The 26,159-nt window shown below is 56.2% G+C and overlaps 1 protein-coding gene across 1 annotated transcript in view; it reads left to right on the top strand.

Moving 5' to 3' along the window:
• PTPRN2 (protein tyrosine phosphatase receptor type N2) overlaps positions 1–26,159 on the top strand; it is a 385,447-nt gene that overhangs the window by 86,064 nt on the left and 273,224 nt on the right. Inside the window, exon 3 of the mRNA XM_036246374.1 lies at positions 18,090–18,203. Within this exon, the coding sequence (XP_036102267.1) occupies positions 18,090–18,203 (114 nt within the window). The remainder of the gene's footprint in view (positions 1–18,089; positions 18,204–26,159) is intronic.

Genomic DNA, 26,159 nt, shown 5'->3' with positions numbered 1-26,159 from the left:
AGGGTGCTGAACTCGGGCTCCCCAGGAGCGGCACCTGGGGTCAGGTGGAGGGAAAGGGGTGGAGTGGGGCTCAGACTCTGGGGCCAGAGGACCCCTCCGAGGGCCCTGCCCTGAGCAGCCGTCAGGTGCGTACCCCTGAGAGGCGCCAGCTCTTCCTCCAGAGGCTGCACATCTGGCCACCGGCTGAGGGAGGCCTCCTCCGTCCGTGCTCGCTGCCGTGGGCTTTTGTCATCGGAATATCCATCGCGCAGAAAAACAGGCTTCTTGTTTCAGTGTTTGTTTCTTATATTGTATATTATTTGTTCTATGAATTTTATTGGTGAAAAGTTGTTACAAATATGTAATCCTGTATATCAGTTACATTGTTTCATTTTTAAAAAATATAGGTTAAGTGTTTATGAATTTAAATTGAAGTCTTCATTTTTGTTTAGACATGTTTCCTTATCCGAAGATCTCTTAACTCTTCACCTAATTTTTTTTTAAGGCTGTATTTTAATCCACTTAAGCTGCTAGTCGTCTGTTTTGCTCTCGGGGTAAGCTGAGAGCTCATTCCCCCTGTGGCCCCCACTTCCTTTCTGGGTGGTGGTCACATTTCTTACCCAGGTTATTCCTAGGCATTTAACATTTCTTTTGTTACTTTTGTGAATGAGATTATTGTTCCCTGTTACATTTTCTAAATGGGCATTGCTGTGACCTTTTTATTTTTGATTCTTTTTTTTAAATATAAATATTTTTTTTATTTTTTTAATTAATTAATTTATTTTTGTTATAGATGTTTCTCCTTTTCCCCCCACTGATTTCCCCTCCGCCTTCATTCCCGCCCTGTCCCCAGCTTTGTTGTCCATGTCCATTGTTCATGCATACATGCATATAAGTTCTGTGGTTTATCTCTCCCCCACCACCCCATCTTCTGGGGGTTGCCAGTCTGTACCCCACTTCCACGTCTCTGGGACTACCCCATTCCTCAGACTGTTATGTTCGTTATATTCCACAAATAAGTGAGATCATATGATACTTGTCTTTCTCTGTTTGGCTTGTTTCGCTTAAGATAATACTTTCCAGGTCCTTCCATGTAGTCTCAAAGGATAAGAGATCTTTCTTTCTTACAGCTGCATAGTACTCCATTGTGTACACGTACCACAGCTTTTTTATCCATTTGTCTACCAATGGACATTTGGGCTGTTTCCAGATCTTAGCTATTGTAAATAGTGCTGCTACTAACGTGGGGGTACATATATTCCTTCTGATGGGTGTTTCAGGCTTCTTAGGGTATATTCCTAGAAGTGGGATCACTGGGTCAAATGGCAGTTCAATTTTTAATTTTCTGAAGTAACACCATATTGTTTTCCATAGTGGCAGCACCAGTCTCCATTCCCACCAGCAATGTATTAGAGTCCCCTTTTCCCCACACCCTCGCCAACACTTGTTGTTTGATGATTTGTTGATGGCGGCCATTCTGACAGGTGTGAGGTGATACCTCATTGTTGTTTTACTTTGCATCTCTCTGATGATTAGTGATGTTCAGCATTTCTTCATATGTCTCTTAGCTATTTTGGGACTACATCAAACTAAAAAGCTTCTGCACAGCAAAAGATATAATCATCAAAATGGAAAGGCAACCCACTGTATGGGAGAGCATAATTGCCAATGATATATCAGATAAGGGATTCATTTCCAAAATATATAGAGTATTCATACAACTCAACAAAAGGAAGACAAAGAACCCAATTAAAAAAAATGGGCCGAGGAACTAAATAGACACCTCTCCAAACAGGACATACAAATTACTTTTGATTCTTTACAATTAAAAACAAACTTGCATTTTAAGCATTGTTCACTTTGGAGGTATTTAGTGAACTCTGACTCTTCAGAGTGGAATCTGTAGTCCCCACGATGCCTGTGCTCTGCCTCTGGTGTTTGCTTCCTTCCCGCTGCCTCTGCTGTGTCCTCCTCCTGCAGGCAGCCAGTCGCCCAGGCCCAGGCCCAGGCCCAGGCCCTCTCTGCGTCCTCTCTAGTTCCCACCACTGTGTCTGCTTGTTGAGGTGGTTGTGGGATTTGTTTTGTTTTTTTAGTTTGTTTCCACAATATTGACACAATTTTCCAGGGGGACAGATTTGTTCTGGTGCATTCGTGGTCCTTGGTGCTTCTGTCTCTCTCTGAACCCTCTTTACGTCTGTGGTGCTGCTGTCTCGTTTTTGTAGTTCCTCTTTGCTGAAAACACAAATCAGATGTTTTTTAGAATGACACGGAGTTAGAAGTGTTTTTGCTCATCGTCCTATGTTGTCACAGAAGCTTTGTGTAGTCTCCTGTTGCTTCTGGGCTTTGGGTCTGAGTTTGTCTGTGGTTATTTTTTTTTTTTTTAATCCTCACTCAAGGACATTTTTCTATTTATCTTCAGATAGAGTGGGAAGAAGGGAAAGAGAGAGGGGGGAGAGGGAGAAACATCGACGTGAGAGAGACGCATCGACTGTTTGCCTCCTGCACGACCCGACCAGGGCCAGGGATGAACCGCAACCGAGGTACGTGCTCTTGACTGAAATCGAACCCGCGACTCTTCGGTCTGCGGGCCAGTGCTCTACCACTGAGCCAAACCGACCAGGGCTGCGTGTGGTTCTTTGTAGCTGTTTCTTTAATCCTCTCGTGAGGGAAAGTATCCAAGCCAGGCACTGATCAGGAGCAGGACGAGCGGGTTCTCCCTGGCCCAGGGGGAGGAGAGGACTCCCTCTCAGGTGAGGTGTCACGCGTGGCCAAGTCCAGTGCCCAGTGTTGGCCATGCTGAGTTGGGCCGACCTACTTCTTCCACCTGGCCTGCAGACGGAGCACTGCAGGCTGAGTTTGGACACTCGGGGTCAGAGCACAGCTATCCCCATGCCATCGACACGTACGCGAGGCTCCAGCCATGCTCCTCTGGTCTCCTCTGTCCCCAGAGTTTCTGTCCTTAAATTATAGTCCTCGTGTGAACACAGGCGGTCACTCAGAGTGGGGGTTAAGCCGGCCCGAGGGCGGGGGCTGGGCTCTCTTCTCCCCTCCCCTGTGAAGCTCGTCCCTGGTGGTGTCTCCTGGGAGGGTGGGTCAGGAGCTGACCCCTTCTTTCTTGTGTGGAGCTTTCTGGGAGGCGCCTGCTGTCCGACGCCCCGCACAGAAACCTGCTCCTGCCGCGGGCCTGCTGATAGGTCATCACTAGCCCAGGCATCGACACTGGCAGGTAGAAAACGTTTTTCAAGGCTTGGGATAAAATAACAGCTACGTATAAGTAATTCCAAGAAAAACCAAAATCTGCTTATTTCAAGCCGACACCAGAGGGTGCCACCCTCAGGAAGCTGCCTCAGCAATACAGAGACCATGGTGTGTCTCAGCAAGAGACGGGGAGGGTCCTGTTAAGTGTGTCTCTGAATATCGGGAAGTCCTCACAGGACCTGGCCTCTTGAATCAACACGTGCTGTAGAAACCCGTTCTGTTAACATTACGGCATCATACGGTAAATTACGTGACTTAGCAAACAGTCTTCATACAGTAGCCTCGTCAATACAGTTTGTATTATAATGCTCACCATCGGCGTCTGGTGTTGGCCAAGTGTTGTTCATGTTTAGCTCAATTTCATAGTGCTGGTGCTCTGGGGAACGTCCAGAGAGGTCATAGAGCTCAGGTGGGAGGGTCACCAGGTCCAGGGGGGCGGGCACTTGCCACATTGCTACCATGGTTGCTGCAGGAACAGGTGCTGCAGAAATCAGCATGGACTTGAGCCTTGGAAAACGAACTTGGGGCATTAGAGCCTCTCGGGGCTTCGGGTGATGGAGATCTAACCCCTGTTCTTCCTGTTCTGATGCCTGTGAGCATGTCTGTGAGGTCGCTTTTCATTTTCTGGGAAAAGCCTTGGGGGAGCTGATCTCATACCTCTTGGTGCTGTGTCCATAGGAGGGAGAACCTAGGCTCGTTCACAGACTGGTGTCTCCCCTCCACTCATGACGAACTCGGTGAGTTCAGGGGGTGCTTTCCTGCGCGCTGAGAGCGCGGCAGAGCAAGTGTTCAGACCCACACCACCTTGTCCTGGTTTGCCGGCAGCTCCAGCCTCTGTCGCCCTGAAAGCCCAGGTGGTCTTCTTCATTCTGACCCTGGTGCACTTGAAGTCCAGCGTCAGAAGGACCGAGAACAGGATCTAGTTCAGCCCCCTCACTTTCCAGAGGAAGAAGCCACAATTGAAGAGTCTGAGGCCCCAGGAAGTCGATGCCTGAGCTTGGACCAGAGCCGGCCTTCCAGCACCTTGCCTGGCACGGTGTGTCCTGGTTCAGCTGCTGGTGCTGCGTCCCTGGCTTCAGAGCACCAGTCCTGCAGGCTCCTCCGTGGCCAGAGCATGAGTCTATCGCCCTTCCAGATGGACTCGCCTTCCTGGTAGCTGACCCAGGGCTCTCTGACAACAGAGCCAGCTCCCCCTGAGCTGCTAACGTGAAAGGAAGAGACCTCCCCAGCAGGGATGGGCTTCTGCGGCGGACACACCCACTGACCCACTGGAGACCAGGGAGGGAATCGCTTTGCTCTGTTTCCACGCGTAACACCCTGGACACAGAAACCCACGAGACGGCAGCAGCGTTTGATGTCAGGTGACCTGAGGCAAAGAGGAAAATCTGGGATCAAGGACCCGACTGCAAATGGCAGTCGGCTTTCTAAGGGAAGTGTCCTTGAGCCGTGTCCACCAGAAGTGCCAGGAGGACCACCGGGACGACGGCCTGTCGCTCACACAGCGGGTGCCAGCCAGTGGAGATGCTGCTACGGCACCGTGTGCAGACAAACAGAGGTGTGGGTGCTTGTTCAGGGGTTGCCATGGTAATTCCTCATTATCGCCAAGGAGCAGAGAGAGCTTTGTGCTGGGTGTTGACAGTTTGTTTATCCTGCTGCTGCTTCCAATAATGACTGTGTGCACGTGCGTGTGTGCACAGGTGTGTGTGCACAGGGCCCCACACAGTGACATTCACTGCCGTGATTCTGCTCAGCGCCAGAGACAGGTCCTCAGCATTATGCGAGCACCACCCGAGTGTCGCCATTTCCTGTTGGAGCAGACGTGTCTCTGCCACTCGGGTTGACGGCTCAGAGATCTGAGTATCAGGGGACAGCTGTCACATGGTTCCTCTTGTGGGAGGGGAGGGAGGGGAGGGAGGGGAGGGAAGGGAAACCATCCCTGCTGATTGCAATGAATTTAAAATGTCGCCGGTTTCAGAAGTGCCAATGACCTGTACTTGCCGCTCTCTGACTGGGGGCGCTCTGGACAATTCCGGTGACCGCACTCACGAGCGGAGACTTCGTTCTGAGAGTGGTTCACAGGGCAGCACCAGGGGCTGCCCTCATTCTGCGCAGTTTCTGCCCTGGGCCTCGGAGTCTGGGTTTTTGCAGATTACGTCTGCCGGTGAAGGGTGAACCATTGACCTACTTATGAGCGTTGTTGTGTGGCGAGGAAAACACGAACCCCACAAATCCCAGGTGTCTGTCTGCTGCAGTGGTGACTGTGGTGTCTTCCCTTGGCGGGGGCCCAGCTGTGAGTCCTCAGACAAGAGCCCCAGGCAGGCGTGCGTTTAAAGGTGATCCCGTGTGCGTTGTGGCCCCCACACATCAGGGGTGTGCGCGACAGTGCTGAGAGCCAAGCTCCGTGGTCCATGTGAGCAGAGAATTCTGCCTGGCGAGATTGCAGTGTGTGGAGTTTGATGTTAAGTTGAACACTCATCCGGCCTCCATGTGAGCATCACTGTTAAACTTACATGTGAATCTCTGCCTCTTCACTTCTGGGCTCAGATCTTGGGCCATATTTAAAAATTCATTTGCTATTATAAACCAGAAAAAGAAACATTCTAGCTGAGACTGAACTGAATATAAAGTCAAGGTTGGAGATTGAAGAAAAACCGCTCACACTTAGCAGGTAGATTCATGATTGCTTGAAATGGTTAAGGAAGCAGGTTTTTCTTGGCTTTAATTCCCTAACGCACCTCTTTAAGTCCCATTGACCAGAATATCACTGCCCAGGTTAACTTCCAGCTTTCAGTGTGCTCGCAAGGATGAAGGACTTCGTGTCAGACAGAAAGTGCATTCTGGAGAGGAAGGTGTGTGTGTGTGTGTGTGCATGTGCGTGTGTGTGCCTGTGTGTGTGCATATGCGTGCATGTCTGCGTGTGTGTATGTGCGTGCATGTCTCTGTGTGTGCATATCTGCATGTGTGTGCATGCCTGTGTGTGTGCATGTGCGTGCATATCTCTGTGTGTGCATATCTGCGTGTGTGTGCATGTGTGCCTGTGTGTCTGTGTGTACGTGTGTGTGTGTGTGTGCATGTGTGTGTCTGTGTGCACGTGTGTGCCTGTGTCTGTGTGTCTGTGTGTGCATCTGTGTGTCTGTGTGTACATGTGCGTGTGTGTCTGTGTGTGCATGTCTGTGCCTGCATGTGCCTGTGTGCATGCATGTGTGCATATCTGTGTGTGTGCATGTGTGTGTCTCTGTATGCACGTGTGTGCCTGTGTCTGTGTGTATGTGTGTACATCTGTGTGTCTGTGTGTGCATGCGTGCATGCGTGTGTGTGTGTATGCAGGGTGTTGCCCTCCCTGGTCTCATCAGAGACCATCTAACACTCAGGGCCCCGTGGTGGCAGCACCCTTTCCCTGAGCTCTCAAGTGGCATCTGTGGAAGCCCCACCCAGTGTCTCTGTTCCTGCCCAGGAAACACGGAAACTGAACAGGCCAGTGCAGGCTCCCCGTCTCCACACTGTGAAGCCAGCTTCCTGTTTTTGCCCACGTCCAGGTATTTCCTCAGGACATATTCCTAGAAGGGAACTGCTGGGCTCATGGGCTTGAATGTTTCATTTTGTTTATTTGCCAGGAAGATGATGTTAACTTATCAAGCAATATGCAAAGTAAGCAGAGCCTGCTCTCAGCGGCAACTGCCCATTCGGTCAGGGCAGGGGCACCAGTGCGCCCGAGAAGAAACACCTGCTGCCCTCCGCGGTCTCCCCTGGGAAACCAGGACTTCCGGCTTCTCCGAGATGCTCTGAGCCGGAAGGGCAGGTGGGAAGCCTTTTGCTCCCCCACAGGCCTCTCACTCACAAGTCATAACACAGTGCTTTATTTCTGTCCTGGCTGGTTTCTCAGTGATTAGAGCGCCGGCCTGCGGACCAAGAGTCAGGGGTTCGAGTCCAGTCAAGGGCACGTACCTCAGTTGCGGTTCGGTCCCCGGCCCTGGTCGGGTCGTGAAGGAGGCAACCAGTCGATGTGTCTCTCTCATCTCGATGTTTCTCTCTCTCCTCCTCCCTCCCACTCTATCTGAAAATAAATGGAAAAACATCCTCGGGTGAGGATTGAAAAAAAATGTTTTATTGCTATTTTTCTTCAACTAACCAGTTTGGACAGATCACCTCTTCTAAATTATATTCAGTCCATCCCCAGACCACCGGGCTAACCGTACTTCTCCGTGTCCCCATCGTCCTGGCTGTGGGTGAACACAGTGTCCATGGCCCCCGTCAGATGGATGCTCTGCTGAGGTCATGTCCATGAGACCCACACCTGGATGGGGCTGCCCTTGACGGTCTACGTGGAAATGTCTCTGGAGCCCTGGGGTCTGAGAGGACGGAGCATCTAGTAGTGAGTCTGCTTTGTGTTCAAACCTGTCGGGGAGAAGAGAGCAACGTCGCCGGCTGCTCGGGTAAGAGAGCCGTGTACCGAGGTGCTTTCCAGCGGCATCCGGGCTCTGGCACAGGCTGCCAGTCTTCATCACATTTTAATTTCGAAATAAATGGCTTTCATTATACTCCGTTCTCAGGGCTGCGTGTGCCTTCTGCTCATTACTGCTCCTCGGCGCTCCACTGAGGCCGGCGTTTAGACAGCTGTGCCGCAGCGTGGTGACTAAGGGCGATCCGTGTTGGTTCACAGGATTATTATTGTCTAGTCTTTGAGAAACCACCTAGAGAGCTGCTGAAATTGGTCCTTTTGATGGAAACACCCGAGGCCATCTGAGGACCGCAGCCGTCCTTGACTCCGACCGGGAGGAGGCCTCCCTGATTCCCCTCGTCCTCTCTCAGAGGTCGCCTGAGGTTGGCAGGGGCTGGAGGCTTCTCGGTCACTGCCAGCCTCACCAAAGCCTCACCAGCACACACCCAAATTCAGTCGGTTTTGTAAAAACACTCTTTTTTAAAAATCATCACCCTAGGATATTTTCCCATTGATTTTCAGATAGAGTGGAAGGGAGGGAGGGAGAGAGAGAGAAAGAGAGAATCGTTGATGTGAGAGAGATACATCGATTGGCTGCCTCCCGCACGACCCCGACCAGGGCCGGGGATTGAACTGCAGCTGAGGTACGTGCCCTTGACTAGAATCGAACCCTCCACTCGGGTCTGCCAGCTAACGTCCAACCACTGAACCAAACCGGCCTGGGCTGTAAAAAAAACTCTTTAAAAAACACGACTCCCCCCTCTCCCAGAGCTGACCTTATCTAAATTAGGAACCAACACATTTTCAAAGTTAAGTGGTGAGCTTTTCGCTAGATTTGCCCGTTTCTCGTGCAATCTGGGGTATCAGTAATGCATTTCAGCTTCGGCATGGGTCGCTTTGGACTGGGAGGGAACACAGGCATGTCGGTGCCCGAGAGAGCGGCCCGCACCTGCTGCGGCAGCCCAGAGGCCACAGGGCTCTTCCCATAGCACACCTGGGAGCTAAGCTGTCGCGCCCTCCATTTCTCATTCGCCCACTAAATTTCCCACTGCTCCTGAACCGTTGTGGTGAAATACACATAACATCAAGTTCACCATCTTGCTCACGTTCAAGTGTGTGGTCCGGTGGCAATACGTACGCTCACAGTAGCCCACCATCTCCATCCATCCCGGAACTTCCTCATCTTCCCAAACAGCCTCTGCCTGGTCAACAGTGATGTCCGCCCCTCAGCCCACAGCCTTTGTTCTGCTCTGTCCTTGTGATGACTCCTAGGGACCCCGTATGAGCAGAAGATGCAGGAGTAGTCCTTTTGTGACCCGTGCACGGAGGCTCGTGGCCTCAGGCTTGTCCACGTGGCAGCAGGTGTCAGAGGCCCTTCTTGTTAAGGCTCAGTCAGACTCCAGTGTGTGGAGGGACCACATTTTGCTTGTCCAGCCGTCCATCGTTGGACACTGGGGTTGCTTCCTGGCTCCTGTGAATGACGCTGCATGAACCTGAGTGTACACACATCCCTTTGAGTCCCTGCTTTCGATGTTGGTACCGTCTTAGTTATTTCCATGGGCCAAGTGTTGCAGGAAGTGGGATTTACCCTTCCCCACCAGAAGGGGGCAGATGGGCAGAGGGGTGCTTCCAGAATGCTGGGCTCAGGGGCACCAGCCAGTCAGAGGGGACAGGAGGTGGGTCTCAGGAGAGGAAGGTGTGGGTTTGCTTCAGCATCCCCTGCAGCCCCCAGGGTGTGGCGGGGGACGGGGCGGTCAGGAGTGGGCCTTCCATCCTTCCATCACCACCCTGCACACGGTGGGCTCGCAGTGGGCTGAGGAAGCAGGCAAGCGGCCATGGGCTCCCAGACCCCCGAGCTCCAGTGCAAGGGCAGCACCTCCGGATTTGGTGGGCTGCATTTCCTGGGTGGCAGCAGGACCCAGTGCCATTCTCCAAGAACATGTGGCTGGCTGCTCCCGGAGAGAGGCGGGCTCAGGAGGCCACCTGCAGAGGGCTGGGGTCCCTGTGGGTGGGGGCGGACCCTGAGCAAGGCTCCGGCCTGGGGGCTGCCCTCACAGGGCTGTCACCAGGCCAGCTCCTGTCCAAGGAGCCTTTACGCCCCCAGCTCAGGGCCTCTCCTTGTGCCCCCAGCCCACGCTCATCCTGGTTTCTTCCCCCACCAGCTTGAGAACAGAGCTGCAGACAAGGTGGCGAGAGGCCTCGGTTGGGGACGGGTCTGCTGAGGTTCTTGCAGACTGTGGCCTCAGGGCTGTGGGTGCACCCAGCCTGCTGGGGACTCAGCTGTGTCTGCCCGGCTGGAAGGCCTGGTCTGGGTAATAGAAGGTGGGGCCTTCCATTCTGAGGAGCCACCTTAAGTCTGAGTGTGGAGGCTGGGCGGGGAGAGGGAGACAGGGAGAGAAAGAGGGAGGGGAGGAGCAGGATCCCTCCCAAACCTGCTTATGAACAAGGCCCCTCCTCCGTGTCTGGCTCCTCTCCCTCCCCCCCTCCCTCTGTCTCGGGAAGGTGGGCGCGTGCTCTGCAGTCGGTGGAATAAGAATGGGCGCAGAGCCGTGATGGACGGCTGTTTCTGAGTCACTGTCACCGTGCAGATAAGATGAGGCACACAGATCCCCTCTTCCCTCGCCCACTCCGCTCAGTGCTGCTCAGGGCCTCAGAGCCCCTTTCTATTCTCCTCTGAGCCGTCAATGGAGCGCTTGGGGCTGATAAGAGCAGCGGCCTCGGTTACTTGGCAACGGGCTGGAGCAGAGGGCTGCTGATGAGGAGATTGGCGGCCGGAGATAACCCGCCTTCCTCCTTCCCTGCTGCTTATCTCCGGGCCCACAGCAGCCCGCACCAGACACCCGTGGAGACGGGGTGGGGTCTGAGCTCCCGCAGACGAAGTTCGCAGAGTGCCCTGGAGCTGGCCTTGGTCGAGTCCCTGTCCCGTGTCCTGGGCATGGACCAGCCTGGCTTCCCAGGGTGTTCCAGTGTCCGGACCTGGAGGTCAGGGTTGGCCATACCGGGTCCTGAGAGGGGCAAGGAGCCCGCTTGTGTATCAGCGACAGAGGCTGCTCCTGTCACCTTCCGGAGGAGAAAGAAAACAGCTGAAATTACTGAGATGTGCCACGTGTGTCCGTCCCATGCAGACAAGGGCCAACGACGGCCCCCTGGGCGCACCCTGGGCTGCTTCGTGGTCTTTCGTCCTTTCGTTCAGGTTCTCTCCCAGTAAACCTCCTTGTGAGGGTGCAGTCTCCCTGCCCGCTGCCTTTGGGGAGCCTGCTGCCCTGGAGAGGAGCCCGGGTCCCCCTCACTCGCCTCTCCTGCCCTGGAACCCTGAGCGACAGTGTTTGGTTGTGCGTGAAGGCCCGTGGAGTCGAGTTTAGAATTGAAGAGATGTTCAGATCACTTGGTTCTACTGTTATTATCGGAGACAAACATCGAGGGCCTGGAGAGCAGAGGCTCAGCCGCGGGTGGAAGCCACACCGCCGAGCCGGCCCTCCTGCCGGGCGAAGGTGCTCTGCCCCAGGATGGGTTTGGCCGGTCCAGGGACACTCTCTCTGGGGCCAACTCGTCTGGCTCCCCGCAAATGCTGAGACAGATTCGGTTATTGGAGATTGTGCTTTCTTTAGCTCTTATTGTATCAGTCGTCCACACATCGGGCTCCTCAAACAAAATATGAGCCCCTAGCAGACATGAGCTGCGACCCTTCGGGCTCTGCATCTCCTTCCGTGCCCGGCGCTCGGCACACGTCTGGAAGGTGTGCACACGCAGAGTCCTCCTGTGCGTCTGGGTTCAGGGGTGAGCCTCCTGCGTCCGCCAGCACTGTGCTGTGCGCTGGGGCGCTGGCAGCAACTGGGTTGGGCATTTACCGTTACTGTTTCAATCATGTTTGCGTGACTCTTCCAGGAAAAAGTTCAGGGAGCAACAACGCTGTAGTGTGAACTTGATACATTCGAAGTTGAAATGGAAATCCTGGAAGAGGAGAAAGGAGCAGCGTGTTTGCCCCCACTGTGGCCGAACTGCGGGAACAGAGTCTCCAAACTGCCCCGCGTCCCGGCTGCAGGAGAAGGGGGGGACGGCCAAGTCAGCCTATAGGATTCATACATTGTTGCATGAGTAACAGCCCACACGTGAGGCTGGACAAAGGGAAGCCAGGGCTGGCTGTCTCAGACCCTGGGGAGAGCTTTATTGACAGCGACAACCAGCCTTAGTGTCCTGATGCTCACAAGTGACCGTCTTCTGTGTTCGCCGTCCACTCCTCACAGGGAGGACTCCCACAATCTGCTCACAGGCCGCACAGGCACAGCCAAAAAGACATTAGCGTTGGTCTACATGACGTGAAGGAGCGGAGTTCCCCATAACAAAGAGTAAGGTTGGCCTCGGGCTCGATGGCTGTGCCCGCAGCCTGCCCTGCGGGGGTGGACTGGGGGGCAGGTCCCTGGGCAGCCTGGGGCCAGTCTGGGAAGTCCTCTGAGCCCGCTTCTCCTCCACTCTTCAGGTGGCCGCAGGCGTGGCTCTCCCCGCTGCCTGGCGTTCTCTGGGCCCCCCTCCACGCTGGCCTAGGAGGACGGGCAGCCCTGCTGGCCTCAGGTGGCAGACGCTGGGTCCTGGGTGTGCCCAGCATCTCTGCAGAACCTGCCACTTTAGGGACCACCTGTGGTTCCAGGAGAAGCCCGAGCCCGGTTTCTCTGCCCGAGGGCCGTGCGGGTGCCAGCCCAGTGGCAGCCGTGGTGGAGCAAGGTGGGCTGTCCTCAAGCTCGGAGAAACTGGTATGGAGCCGGCCACAATTGTGCCTGGGCATTTTCACACAAACCCAGAGCGTTTGGACTGGATCGGATCTTAGAACATACCTAATTCAGCTGTCGGGTTTAGGACACGGAAGCTCAGCGTGGAGGAGGGACCTGCTCTGGGCTGCACGGCAGGCTCATGGCCAAGCTGGGGCCAGAACCTGGTCTCTCTGGGCCCGTTTGGCAGTGTTTTCTCCCCGCCCTTCAGTAGAGCTCGGAGGACAACAGCTGATTCGCTGTGTGGTCAGTGCGGTCCTTTCATCATAAAGTCGCTGTGGAGCTACGGACACCACACTGAGCAAAGCGAGGGGGCTGGGGCCAGGGTCTCGTCAGGACTGCTGCGCCCAAAGCGATGTGTTTACATTTCATTCCATTGTTTTCTTTCGAAGGAAAAGCAAGGATGCTAGTGTCCTAGCTGGGCCTAGAGCCAGGACGGTGACTGCAGGAGGAGAGGGGGAGGGGAGACTGTCTCTGCAGCTGGGGCCACAGGGTGGGGGCGCTCAGTCCCGCAGGACCTCAGCCTTCTCCTTGGTGGCACGAAAGGGCCGGAGTCTGCAGGCTGCTTTGTCTCCAGCTCTCCGTGAAAACCCACTCTTCTAAAAATCACAGGGTGTGTGACCTGCTGACCTGCTGTCTGCACAGCGCATGTCCGGCTGGTGGTCGCGCCAGGATGCGCCCGTTTCAGGAATAGAGAGGGACAGTCAGAACCCCCCTGCCTGAGTCGGAGAAAAGCAGTTCAGAGAGGTTAACGTCTCCATTTGAAAATCTATTACTGCTCTCACCTAAAACATTTAGATTCAAGGGATTGAGAGCCCCGGTTGATAATATCGAGAGGCTCGTTTTCTTGCAGGAAGGGCTAAGTGCTTTGAGGCTCAGGTGTGATTCGTTTTTGCCAATCAATGTCGAGCTCAGGACTGCCAGCGCCAGCCCCCCCACCGTGGCCGCCCGGGAAGCTCTGGGCGCTCCCAACACTGGAGCTGCCAGACCCGTCTCCAGGGGTCCGGAGCCTGTGGACGTCCAGATGCAGCAGGGATGAGTGGCCGTGTTGCACGGACCTAATCCGGCTTCGGGTTTCGGCTGTTATGAGAAGGGGAAGGAGCTGCTCTAATGGCCACGCAGACGTTTTTGGAAACACTGCCTCTGTCTGGCTGGCTCGAGCAGCACGAGGTCAGCAGCCCAGTCATCCTCTGTCCACACCTCCTGCCGTCCTGCAGACCATGCACTGCTGGAGCCCTCAGTGGGAAGGCGTTCGAGGAGGTGTGGGAGGTCAGTGCACTTCACCAAATGCCCTTGACCCTCTGACCTGTGAGAAATGGACGAGAGTGGGGGCCGCAGAGCCGGCCTGAGCCCTGAGCTCCCTGCTGCATGAACCAACCGGGGTGGGGACTTCTTTCCGCCGGGGGCTCCCACCTCACTCTGCGTGATCCCGTGAAAGACACGTGTGCACTAGAGGGGGTTCCAGGGAGGACGATTTCCAGTGACAGTGGTGCGTGAAGTGGGCGTGGCGGTTCTCTGATCCCTCGGGGCTCCGTCTCTCAAACATGCACGAATGCTGCTCACCTCTTTTCCCGCCTTCCCAATCCTGTGCCCTCAGCTTGCCGTGGGGGTTCAGGTTGAACTAACAGGGAAGCATCACCTCTGGCAGTGCAACCCCCCTATTCTCCTTCCAGGGCCTCTTTGATTCTCACTTTCAGTCCTCAGAGCTGCAGAACCTGCTTCCCCTCGTTAGTATGCAGCTCTGCATTCCCACCTGGCTTTTCAGCCAAGCTGCAGCGCTTCTCTTGAATTAAATTCCAGGGAGTGTGGTCAGCACTACAGCCCAGATGCAGGTCCTGGCTGCGAGCTCAGCTGGTCAGAGCGTCGTCCCACTGCACCAGGGTTTGGGGTTTGATCCCCGGTCAGGGCACATGCAGGAATCAACCAATGAAGGCATCAGTAGGTGGAACAAATCGACCTCTCTCTCTCTCAAATTAATAAAAAACCCAGATGCAAAGTGTTGCAAGATTCATATGACAACGCACGTGCAGCCGCGTCGATGGAGGAGACGCCTCTTGTTGGGGCAAATGGGAAAGTCCTGCTTCTGCTGCAGTGGGAGCGACGCCCCTGGCCCGGGAGTCCTTGTGCGAATGCACCTGTGTAAGTGCGGCAGCTGCACGTCCAGTCGCTGAGTCGGTCTGCGCGTGCCCTCAGGATGGTGTGCAAGGACAGCCGGGCCCCCCGGTGCACGGGTCACTCTCCACCCTGGGGGCAGGGGCCGCTTCGCCATCCACGGCTGCTCGGCCAAGGTCCACACGGGGCCCACCTCCTCCAGAAGGCCTTCCTCGATCAGCCCAGCCTCTCTCCAGCGAGCCAGGCCTGCCCCCGCCTCGGCCGAGGCACTGTTCCTGGTGACGTCGTGATGCCCACGGGGGTCCAGTGCAGGTGTGAGGGGTGGTGTGTCCCCAGGCATGGACTACTGGGCTGTAGCTTGTGGACAAAGCAGGCACCACATGTGTGCTCACCGCTTCGGACGGAACTGGATCTGAACTCCTCACTACTGCAGATACACAGACGCCTCGGTGAGAGCCTGTCGCCCACTCGCTGTGGTAGTGGCTGCGGCAGCGACACCCGGCCCCGCCTCGCGGTCCCAGCCGGCCCCGGAAACTTGAACATCTCTTGTCCACACGCCTCCTTGCTCTCTCTCCAGCAGTGTCCTGCTTTGTCACATTCTTTCATTTTCTTTGAGTTGCGTATTTTCCAGTTTTTAAAGTATGGTAAAACATGTATAATTTAAAATGTACCAGGTTAACCCTTTTTAAAGGTGGGTTTCAGTGGCATTCGTGCATTTATCCTGTTGTGTGGCCATCCCCTCTGGACTTTCTCGTCTTCCAAAACCAAAACTCTAGGCCTGTTAAAACACCAACTCCCCTCCCCCAGCCCCTGGCCCCACCGCCTACTCTGTCGTCTGCCGACCCCAGGGAACACATCCAGTGTGGGGTCGTGCACTATTATTTTATTTGGCGTCATGTCCTCCAGGGGCATCCCATTGCGGCCGGCGTCAGCATTCCCTCCTTTCTGAGGCTGCATGATATTCTCCCGTTTCTCATCCCCTCGCCTGTTGGGGGACACGTAGGTTGCTCCTTCCTCTCGTCCGTCGTGAGTGGTGATGCTGTGTGAACACGGGTATGCAGTATCTGTTCAAGACCCTGCTCTCGATTCCGTCGGGAGAAAGTGCAGAAGTGGAATCGCTGGATCAGGTGGGAACTCGGTGTTGTTTTTGGAAGAACCGCCAGACTGTTCTCCACGGCGGCTGCACCATTCTACATCCCCCCACAACCGCGCACAGGGGACTTGCTTTTAAATGGTTTGCTTTTCGAGAAAAATCATGTTTGCCTTGATACTTTGCCTCGATTGTCAGTTTCTCACGATCCAGGGTTCCTCACAGGTCTCTCTCCAGACACTCGGCACCATCGGTCACACTCTCTGACTGTTCATGGGCTTGGCCTCTGGGCTGATCTCACTGGGAGACACCAGGCAGCCGGGCAGTGAGGAGCCTCCGTCCCACTCTCGGCCCGCGCAGCACAGGCTGGCCAGCGCCTGAGCTTGCCCCAGCAGGTGGCGGGGCGGGGAGGTCCGTTGGCCTGTTGGGGACCCTGCAGACATGGTTGCAGACCCCTGGCTTCTTGACAGCCCAGGCGCAGGCGCACCTGAGGACCTGACGGTCTCGGACTCGGGGCTGCCAGGCCCCTGGGTGCAGCTGGTGCACAGGCGCTTCCTCCACGGTGACAGCGTCTCGCCGGGCTGGAGGGGCAGGCGCCCACTGCCCCGTCGCGCTGACGTTTTCTGAGGACATCTTTCTCACATGGTGCACCACAAACCAAATGTAGGGAATGATGCCATTATACTTCAGAAGCGAAATAATTTAGTGGAAACCTTCCAAAGTAGATAGGAAATGTCTCTGGCCATCTTTCTCTCCAAGAACCTGAGTGATCCGGGGCGTTGGCTGAAGGGGGTGGATCTTGGGTCCGTCTCTGGCAGCCTGGTTACCACGGAGGTGAGGGGAGTCCAGGAACCTGACTTCTCTTCCTTCCGCCCATTCGGCTGCTGACCCTCTGTGGCCTCGGTCCCCCTGCTCCGGCCTCTGTTTCCTCCTCTGTGACATGTGGGTAGGACTCTCTTAAGGCTCCTTCTAGTCCCCGCACTACGATTCTACTTTCGAGATATTTCCATTTGAAAAGTAATAGGAGTTTCAGGCACATTCTAAAGAGTTCTTCATTCTCTCCCTTGGCCCCCTTTCTCCCTCCCTGTTCCGTGCCGCACACGAACACACCACCCGCTGGCAGGGAGTTCTTGGCACAAAACCAAATCAAAGAACAGGGACACTTATTGTCTAGGGACTCCCCACAGACAGCTCGTGGTGCTGGGTGGTGGGGTGGGGACACGCCCTCCCTGTCAGAAAACTGTCACCGAATCCCTCTGGGTGTAGGTGGTCGCTGCATGGATTTTGGTGAGGCCGCTTGGGCGGGGCAGTGCTGACAGCCCACGTGGCCTCCTTGGTGGCCTCCTCGGTGGCCTCTGTGGCCTGCACCCAGCAGCTGGCAGCTTGCCCTCCCAGAGTCGGGGGCTTACAAAGTCCCATAGAAATTCGCGAGATGCTTGGGACACTTCAGATGATTTTCTGCTAATCACGGCACCACCCGTCCAAGCACATGCGTCATATCAGACCGGCAATTACCACACCAGCCTGCACTGGGCCAAGGCGCATCTGCTAATTAAACATGTTGCATTTGAATGGCTTCCTTCAGCTACATTGGGCCATGAAACTGTTGTGAACAATGGAAGCCGGCTCCCTCCACCCAGGCCTGACGCTGCAGATGGCCGCCTGTGTGTGAAGCCTGGGTCCCTGAATTAGGCCTTTGTGTGCAGGAAAGGCGGTCATTTGAATGCGTGAAGCCCCACAGGAAGCTTGTCTCAAAGTGAGCAATTCACAAAGAAAGACTCACTGCAGCCTAAATTAATTGGAAGGTGTGGTTTGGAAAGACGCTGATGAGCAGGGTCTGTCATTTCAGACAGATGAGGGAGCTGCATGAATTGTCCGGTTTGTGCGCCCTGTTCCGCCAGCACCTCCCCTGTGCTGCGCTCTCAGAAGCCCCTCGGACCCGCCTGGCCGGCGGGCGCAGCCACCTCATGCCAGCGCCTCCCACGTGCCACCATGTGGGAGACGTTCCACGGTCCTCGAGGCTTCTGCGAGTTATCATCATCTTCCTGGGTGTTCTGCTTCTCGTCTGGAAAACCGGCCCTGGATGTTACTAACTTTTTGTCAAAAATGTGAAAGTCACGGCCTGGAAATTACAAAGTGAGGGGTGGGGAGGGCCCGAGGAGGAAGGGATGGGAATGCAGAATAAAGCATCCAAATGGCACTGGGTTCCCGAGTCTCTCCTCTCCAGCGTGGCCTTTGTGTTCACGGCACTCTGCCCTTATTGAAGTGGGCCGCGGCAGTCCCCGCGCCCCAGGATTCTGACAGCTCCCTGAGGCTCCCTGAGGCTCTCCGAGGCCGTTTCCAAAGCCTCGCCACGGTGCACGGTTAGGCACAGAGCAAGGGTGGGCGTGACACCTTCCTCCTCTCTGAAAATGACCCCTTTTCCTTCTCTGCCTCCCTTCTCTCACAGACGGAGTGTTCGGGAGGTGCCAGAAGGTCCCCATAGCAGACATCTACCGCCATGAAGGGCTGCCGGGGGCCCAGCAGCGCCTGAGGGCCACCTTGCAGGAGCTGTCCCACAGAGGTAGGTGGCGGCCGGTGCCCAGGGGGCGTTCTGGTGGCCGCTGTTCTGCAAGTGCTCAGCCAGTGCTCTGCTTCTGACAAACCCCAAAGCTCCTAGGGAGCGGGAAGTAGGCTCGGACTCAACCAGCTCTGGGCGGTGGAGAGCAGCGGTCTGGGAGCGGGCGGCTCTGGCCACGCAGGCCCCAGGCAGGACCTCCCTGGGGGTGCGAGGTGGTCAGGGGGTGCTGTGTGCACCAGAACCACAAGCATCCGTCAGCGCCTATGAGGGTGTGCGGGCGCCCAGAGCTCGCTCTGGCAGGCAGGCGGTGTTCCCCGGGCCACCCACATCTGGCCCACTGCCCATCCATCTCCAGAATATCAGTCCCCCCTCCCTACCTCTGCTATGCAAACGGTTGTATAGGTTTTCACAGGAAAGTCCTGGCAACAGTTTGCTTCATGGGGTGCTCAAAAATTATTACCTATAACTATTTTTTTCTCCTAATCTTCACCTGAGGATATCTTTCCATTAATTTTCAGAGAGAGTGGAAGGAAGGGAGGGGGAAAGAGAGAGAGAGAAACATCGATGTGAGAGAGACACATCGATTGGTCGCCTCCCGCATGGCCCCAACCAGGGCCTGGGATCAAACCTGCAACCCAGGTGTGTGCCCTGGACCAAGAATCAAACCTGCGACCCTTCGGTCTACGGGCTGACACTCTAACCACTGTGCCGAACCAGCCAGGGCATAACTACTCTGTATAATTTACCTACGTGCATACTTTTTCATGGGAGTGTGGGTGTGGCCTCTCCTGTTATGGAGATAAAGTCCCCTTGCCTTGTGCCCTCAGAGCCTGGCGACAGGCGTGCTGCAAACACGGCGTGGGTGGAACCTCGTGTCGTGGTCAGGACATAGAAGGACCTGCCCGGGGGCCAGGCCTGGAGGTGAGAGACCGCACAGCCAGGACCCCAGGTTCTCTCTGGGTCACAGGCCCCACAGGGCTGTGAGCTGCTATGAAGAGAACATCTGTGGTCCAGTGAGCGGGAAACAATGGGCTCTGCTCCTGCCTCTGGTGTCAAGTGTGTGCTGGCTGTCGAGGCCCCGGGAGTGCTGAGCGGCCGGGCAGCAGAAGCGAACCCACTAGAGGACCATGTCCATGAGCTGTAGTGGGGTTTGGCCGTCCGCAGGCGTGGGAGCCGGCTGAGCGTCACCACCAGGCTGCGGTCTGTGCGCCTGGGGCCTGAGGTCTGCAGGGCAGGCAGTGGGGGAGGCAGGATGGAGTGAGGTGGGGCGTCAAGGACCAGGGGGTGGGGACTCGTGCCTGTTCCTGGGGCAGAAGCTGGCCCCCCCGGGGAGCTGGAGCAGCTGAGGGCAGCCCTGGGCGGAGGGCTGGCTACTGGCAGGTGCAGGGATCAGAGCAAGTGGGCAGAGGAGACATGTATCGGCTGCAGGATGTCTGGGGCCCTGCAGCGCCTCCTTCCCAACAGCGAGGTGGAGCCATGTGGTGATTGGGTGGCCCAGGGCCAAGCGCCCTGAGAAAACCAGTCTCACCTTGTCCAGTGAGGTCTCACGCTATCTCTTAAGGAGGAAGAGTGATGTCTGTGGATGTAAAGGTCTCATGTTTTCTGAGATGTCAAGGACTTCTGGAGCGCTGGCCCCCATGCTGGCGCCGAGGTTCCCACAGGGAGCCCTACGGGGCCGGGCCCTGGTGCCCACAACACACCCTTCGCTGTGTCTGCAGCCTCCCAAAGACAGTGCCCTACGAGGATGGCCAGAGGGCTGGCTCAGTAACAGAAATGTACCTTCCTGGTCACCTAACTGTCTCACGGCCTCAAACACGGCGTCTGACAACGTGGCGAAGAATGTTGCCCACGTGAGGAGTGAAAGCCTGGACAAACGGGTCATCGTGAAGTGAGCACGCTGACGAGGCAGGTTCTAGGAGATCCACTCATCCTGCGTCCCCGGCAGCTGAGCAGGCCGCATGGGTGGGCGTGGAAGTAGCCACGCGGGGTCCCTCCAGCTTTCCCTGCTCGGTCCCCTCCCTGGATGTCCTCGGCCAGCCCTTCTTCCCGGGTTCCCATCTGCTGGCTCTGCCGCCTCCATGGTCCTGTCTTGTCTCGCGCCTCCTGGGGTTCATCCGAATGGCAGAGGCTCCGTGGACACACTTCTGGTGTGGCATCGGGTCTTTCAGGAGCAAGTGGCTGGCAGTGCCTGACTTGCTCTCAAAGCCCAGCAGGGCAGGAAACAGACTGTCTCCCAAGCTGGATGCAGTCAGCCGACACCAGAGCCAGCCTCTTGTGTGCAGGAACGACGTCAATTGGGGAACGAGCAATGCAAACCGGGGCTCCCCACGCAGTCCCGCTCTGTGGGGACAAGCCCACGTCTGCCTTATTTATGTGTTTGAGGATCACTTCGTCCCTCAGAACATGCCCAGATACCTTTGCAGGTTCCAGAAATACTCGTAAGCTACATCCTGCCCTTACGATTAAAACTGGGTTTCCTGCCTGGTCTGCTTTAAAAGCTTGCATTTTTTTCCTCCTGGGGCAAACGACAGATTTGGATTTCAGTTGTGAAGGATGAGGTCAGGAGGCTTCATCCCTGTCAGAACGCAGCTGACAGCTAGATGGGGGGTGCTCCTAGCGTCAATGGAACGGCCTCGTGGGGAGGTGGGTGGGCGTCTGCTTCGGGCGTCTTGGGGCAGGGGCGTCTTTGTTTCACAGAGACCTCATTTCAGACACGACGGAGAATCGGACATATCAACAGAGGAGGAAATTGAGACCTAGAGAAACCTGGGAGCCTCCCAGATGGCACGGCAACCCTGCCTTCCTGGGAGAAGCAGGGAGGTGGGGAGCGGGGACCACTGACGGGCTGTACGGGATGTAATTTTGTCTTAAACCTCACTAAAAGCTACGGCGGTCATAGAGACAATCCGCCTTTTATTCTCTGAAATAATCCACATTACGGTGTGTCTGGTACTTGCATTATCAAATAAAAGCTTTTGGACGCGGGCAGCCAGATAATTACACACTGACTCCTGGACCTCTCCCTGTGGGGGTGGCGGTGACCCCTGCTCTCCTCCACCTCCCTCTTCCTGCAGTAAACCTTCTTGCTGGCTTGTTGGGTTCTGGGGCGCTGGCTGGCACTAGAAGTGAATGGAAAAGCTGCCTGAAGAAGCCCCTTTATTTGAAGCCAGGAACTGAATCACAAAGAGAATTTTTTAAACACCTTGTTCAGCCTCTAAAGAATTAATCCTACAGACCAGACGCCGGCAGCCGGGTCCCAGAAGTCCAGTGCTGCCCAGGCTCTGTGGCTGCTCTTGGGTTACGTGCCCGGCACAGACTTTCCTTAACTCAGCGAACCCCAAGTTTGCAGACAACAAGGAGACAGAGACACGCCCTTCGTACAGCATCAGAGCCAAAATCCGGTTTATTCACCCAAACGGGGAGGCACTTAGACCTTCGGGTGGGAAACAAAATGCGACAAACACCACGATGGGCAACAGCCTCAGTACCTCTCAGATCTGCGCGGGCAGTTCTGCGCCTGGAGTGTGTCTGGAATCTTCCGGCGTGAAGCCGATCAGACATCCTAAATAAGCCGAGTGGCAGCTGGGTCCACCCAGAAGGAAGGCGCGGGGTCCGACGGTGAGCACGGTGAGCCTGCAGGGAGCTGGCGATGCCCCGGAACGGGAGCGGCTAGAGGGGTGCCAGCCCGTCTTCCTGTCACCTGGTTCTGGCGCCCACCTCCGGGGATGCCCATCTTGGAGATCCTCCTGCTCAGGCTCAGCAGACTCCCCCTCCTCCAGGGCAAGCTGTATTGTGCCAGGAAAAGAGGGGGTGCAAGCTAGTCAACCAGCCCTGGGTCTGAGGGCAGAACACAGACCTTCCAGGGTTTATGGACGTGTTGACCCACCGACAGGCCAGCCCTCAGCTCACCTCCTGCCCTCCCGACCCCACCATTGCCAGCTGGGGCGTGGCCCCCGTGTCCTCGCTGCTCGCTCTCCTCCCGCTTTGCTCCCCTGGCCTGCCTGTGGGTGCCCTGGACAGGCAGGGAGGCCCTGATTGAAGACAGTGGACAGCAGACGGCACCTTCCCACTCGCCCAGTTCTCGCCTCCTCTGGGTCTGGTGGCTGACCTGAGATGACTTCATCACCCTCAGTAGGAAGTGCTTTCCCTGCCTGCCGCTGCTGATTGGCCGAGATGCGCGGTTTCTTCCTTGATGAACATGAAACCGTCAACGACATGCCAGCACCATTTCTGTGGTGCAGAGTCGAATGCACCTCCTGCCTGGCTACGCGTCCTTCTCTGTCCCCTTCTCTCCGCCCTTCCCAGGGGCTGAAGGCCTGAGGGTTGGGAAGGGGACAGGAGGTGGCGAGCTATGTTCCAGTGGCTGGGCCCGTCCCCGCAGTGCCTTCTCATGTAACAGTCAGCATACCCACAGAAGGAGGGTGATCCCAGCTTCACAACTCCGACCGGGGAGCCTTGGGCGTCTCCACAGCTGCCTGAGAACTTGCCCAGACCAGGTTCCCCATCAGCGTGTCCGCCCACACTCCACCCACAGCCCAGGGACAAGCGCTGCTACACCCACTCTGAAGCCCCGTGTCACAGTCCCCAAAACATCGGCTTCACCTCCGAGTTCAAACACAAAACACCTGTTTTCTCTCCCATTGGGAACGTCACTTTCCCAAGACAACAGGACAAGGCTGTCGCTCTGTTGTTTTAGTGCTGTGTGTGTATTGTGCTGGGTAAGGGTTTCTTCACACGTAGCAGAAAAGGTACTTGGAAGCTTTCCTCGGCAGATGTCTGATTTTTTCTGCTCCATCCTGAAGATGATCGGGTTATTATAACAGGATTCGACCAGGGCCAGCGGGACCTACATGGAGGCCCTTCCAAGGAGAACCCTCACTATTCAGAGGCCAGAACCCCCTGAGTGCAGCTCCCCTTACCCGGTCACAGGGAGAAAACCCTGACCCTGGACAAGTGTCCAGCTTTCTTAAAAAGTGAATTTCCACCTGGCCACAAAGTCGGGGGGCGGGGGAGGGGGCAAAGACTGGGTTTTGAGTGGAGCCTCAGTGCAGACACGAGCCTTTTCCCCCTTTAAAATGTAAATCCCACTTCTGCCGACAAAAATGAGTTTTCGAGGTCAGGGCATCTGAGACCATTATGTATCAAGAAAACTGGCAGGATTTACTCTGGTTTTATCTGAGATTGATTCCCAGCTTCTGTGGATCAAGGACTGGGGAGGCCGCCCCTCAGGACGTGGCCAGGACAACGATGCTCATTTTGGCTCTGTGTCCTCCAGTGGCAGGTGGTGGAAGGAAGAGCCAGCCCTCTCGTGACAGAGGAGCTGGCTTGAGGTCACTCCCTGTGACCCAGCCTGGATCTGTCCCCCCGTCCGTCTAGTCAGAGATCCGGTGTTAAGCCTGCAGGGCTGCTGGGAGGTCGGAGCTGGTCCTTTGTAGGTTGTGCTTCCCGGGCCGTGGCTCCGCCCAGCCTGTCTGCAGGTGACCCGCTGTCAGTGAAGGGCCGTCAGGCATGGGCCCAGGGCCCTCCAGGGCTTGTTACTTGGGGATGCGGGCACCGTCTGATGCCAGGTGCTTCCAGCCACAGGAACATGTAAATGAGGAAACGAAGAGGGAGACCCAGCCCTCAGCTGTGTCTGGTGCTCTCGCCTGGGCCAGTTTCTGCTCCAAGGTGCCCGAGGTGCATGCAGCTCTGAGAGCTCCCACAGGCCCCGGCCACCTAGGGTCCCAGGCCCACCCACTCCTCCCACCTGTCTTCATTCCACCCCCAGGGGGCCTTCCTTTCTCTGATTTCCACTCAGCATTTAAACTCTGCAGAAAACACTTCCGTGGTTCAACGTTAGGGGAAATCTAAAAATTGATAATCCCATCATCCGAAAGAGAGGTTTGTGCCTTGTCTCCTGTGGGATGGGAGGACCCAAAGGCTGTATCTGGGCCCATGTGCCCTTTGCCTGCTGTCCCCCCTTCTGTCATCCAGCACCCCTTTCATCTCCTGCTTCTCTTTTCATCTGTGCTTTTCTCTCTGTAAACCCCTGTTCTTTCTGCCTTTCTCTCAATACTATAATGAGGGGTCTTTAAAGACCTAGTTTCAAAACACAAGCCCCAGAGAGGGCCAATTAAATACATAAAGACAGTTTGTGTGTGAAGATTGGAGACTTCAGGGCCAGAGATTATCTTGCCAGTCCAGGTGGGGAGCAGAAGCTGGGAGGCACCTGCAGATCTCCCTGTAACTCCCCCTGCAGCTCCACTGGAGCTCCTTCCTGCAGCCCCCCTGCAGCTCCCTCTGCGGCTCCTCCAGCTCCCCCTGCAGTTTTCCCTGCAGCTCCTCCAGCTCCCCCTGCACCTCCTTCCTGCAGCTCCTGCAGCTCCTCCAGCTCCCTCTATAGCTTCTTCCTGCAGGCCCCTCTGCAGCTCCCCCTGCAGCTCCCCTTGCAGCTCCCCCTGCAGCTTCTTCCTGCAGCTCCCCCTGCACCTCCTTCCTGCAGCTCCTGCAGCTCCTCCAGCTCCCTCTATAGCTTCTTCCTGCAGGCCCCCCTGCAGCTCCCCTTGCAGCTCCCCCTGCAGCTTCTTCCTGCAGCTCCCCCTGCAGCTCCTTCAGTTCTCTCTGCAGCTCCTCCAGCTCCCTCTGCAGCTCCTTCTGCACCTCCTTTTGCACCTCCTCCTGCAGCTCCTTCCTGCAGCTCCTCTAGCTTCTCCAACTCCCCCTGCAGTTCCCCCTGCAGCTCCCCCTGAGAGTACCACCACTCTGAGCTTGGGTGTCCATGTAGAAAGAGCCCCAGCTTGTGGGGGCCCCTTGATGGTAACAAGGGGGACAACCAAGTATGGGGGCTGTGGATTTAGGGTCTGTGACAGTCCAGCTGTGGAGTGGTGTGCATTTATATTCTGTGGATAAAGGACTGGAAGACAAATCACAGCCTCAAACAAGTTAACTACTTGAGAGCACATTGTTTTAGAGTTTGGGGCAGCTCAGGAGTTGCCGTGGACCAGGCTGGTCACACCAAGGTTTGTGTTTCAGGTGCACTCAGGGTCAAGTCACATCTCAGTTCCAGTCCGCAATGGGGGTGTTATTGAGCACATCGATTGTTCAGCACTGGTGGGGTTGAACTTTGACACCTCTCTCTGGGTGGTGGGAGGTCCCGTGGGTGAAACAGGTGGTTTCCACACTCAGTCCCCACTACGTCCGTGAGAAGTCGCAGGGTGCAAGATGGTTCCGTGTCTTTGTGGAGGCATCCACGGGGAGCTGGAAGAGCAGGCGTGAGCCGCCCAGGTGCGTGGGGAGAGTGATGCCTCTGACCCTGACAGGTGTCTCTCTGGGAAACGCCAGGTGAAGAGTTAACCTTCCTTTCATGTTGCTGAACATTTAGGGAGGCCCAGGAGCAAAGCCTGCTCCTCACACCGGTGATTGTCCTTGAGAGGTGTGGGCTCATGCTGCTGAGAGCCTTTCCGCACAGTGATACAGGACAGAGGAGGCTCCTGTGCCCCGCTGGCCTGCCCTGGAGAGCTGACCGCGGGCCAGCCTTTGCGCTGTGGCAGCTCCTCCCCCGTGGCCCCTGGGTGCACTGGGTGCACAGCCCCCCCTTCCCTTTCCCCGAGGGTGGGTCAGCAGGGAGAGGACATGTGGGTGCCGCTGGGAGCCCAGGGCCCACCAAGGGCCCGATGTGGGGAGACAACATGATGTTTTTCTCTTCCCCAACTCAGTTCGGAGAGAGGACATTGGTGACCTTGGGGGCGCTGGAATAGGGCAGCACAGTAAGAGTTCACTGAGGCCCCATGAGCGCAGAGCTGACGGCCACCCTCAGCAGGAGCACCCAGAGTGCTCCAGAGGTGCGCTCCTGCGTGTGCAGGCCCGCCCAGTGAGGCCAGTGCCCGGCACAGGCCAGGTGCACTCAGGGCTCACGAGGGGCTGGCAGTGACCAGGGACGCTGACCCCTCCCACCTCCAGGTCATTCCTCAGCTGTGGTTC

This window comes from Molossus molossus, unplaced genomic scaffold, assembly GCF_014108415.1.
Source record: "Molossus molossus isolate mMolMol1 unplaced genomic scaffold, mMolMol1.p scaffold_m16_p_7, whole genome shotgun sequence".
Classification (NCBI taxonomy): Eukaryota; Metazoa; Chordata; class Mammalia; order Chiroptera; family Molossidae; genus Molossus; species Molossus molossus.
This window is presented reverse-complemented; position numbering and strand designations above follow the sequence as displayed.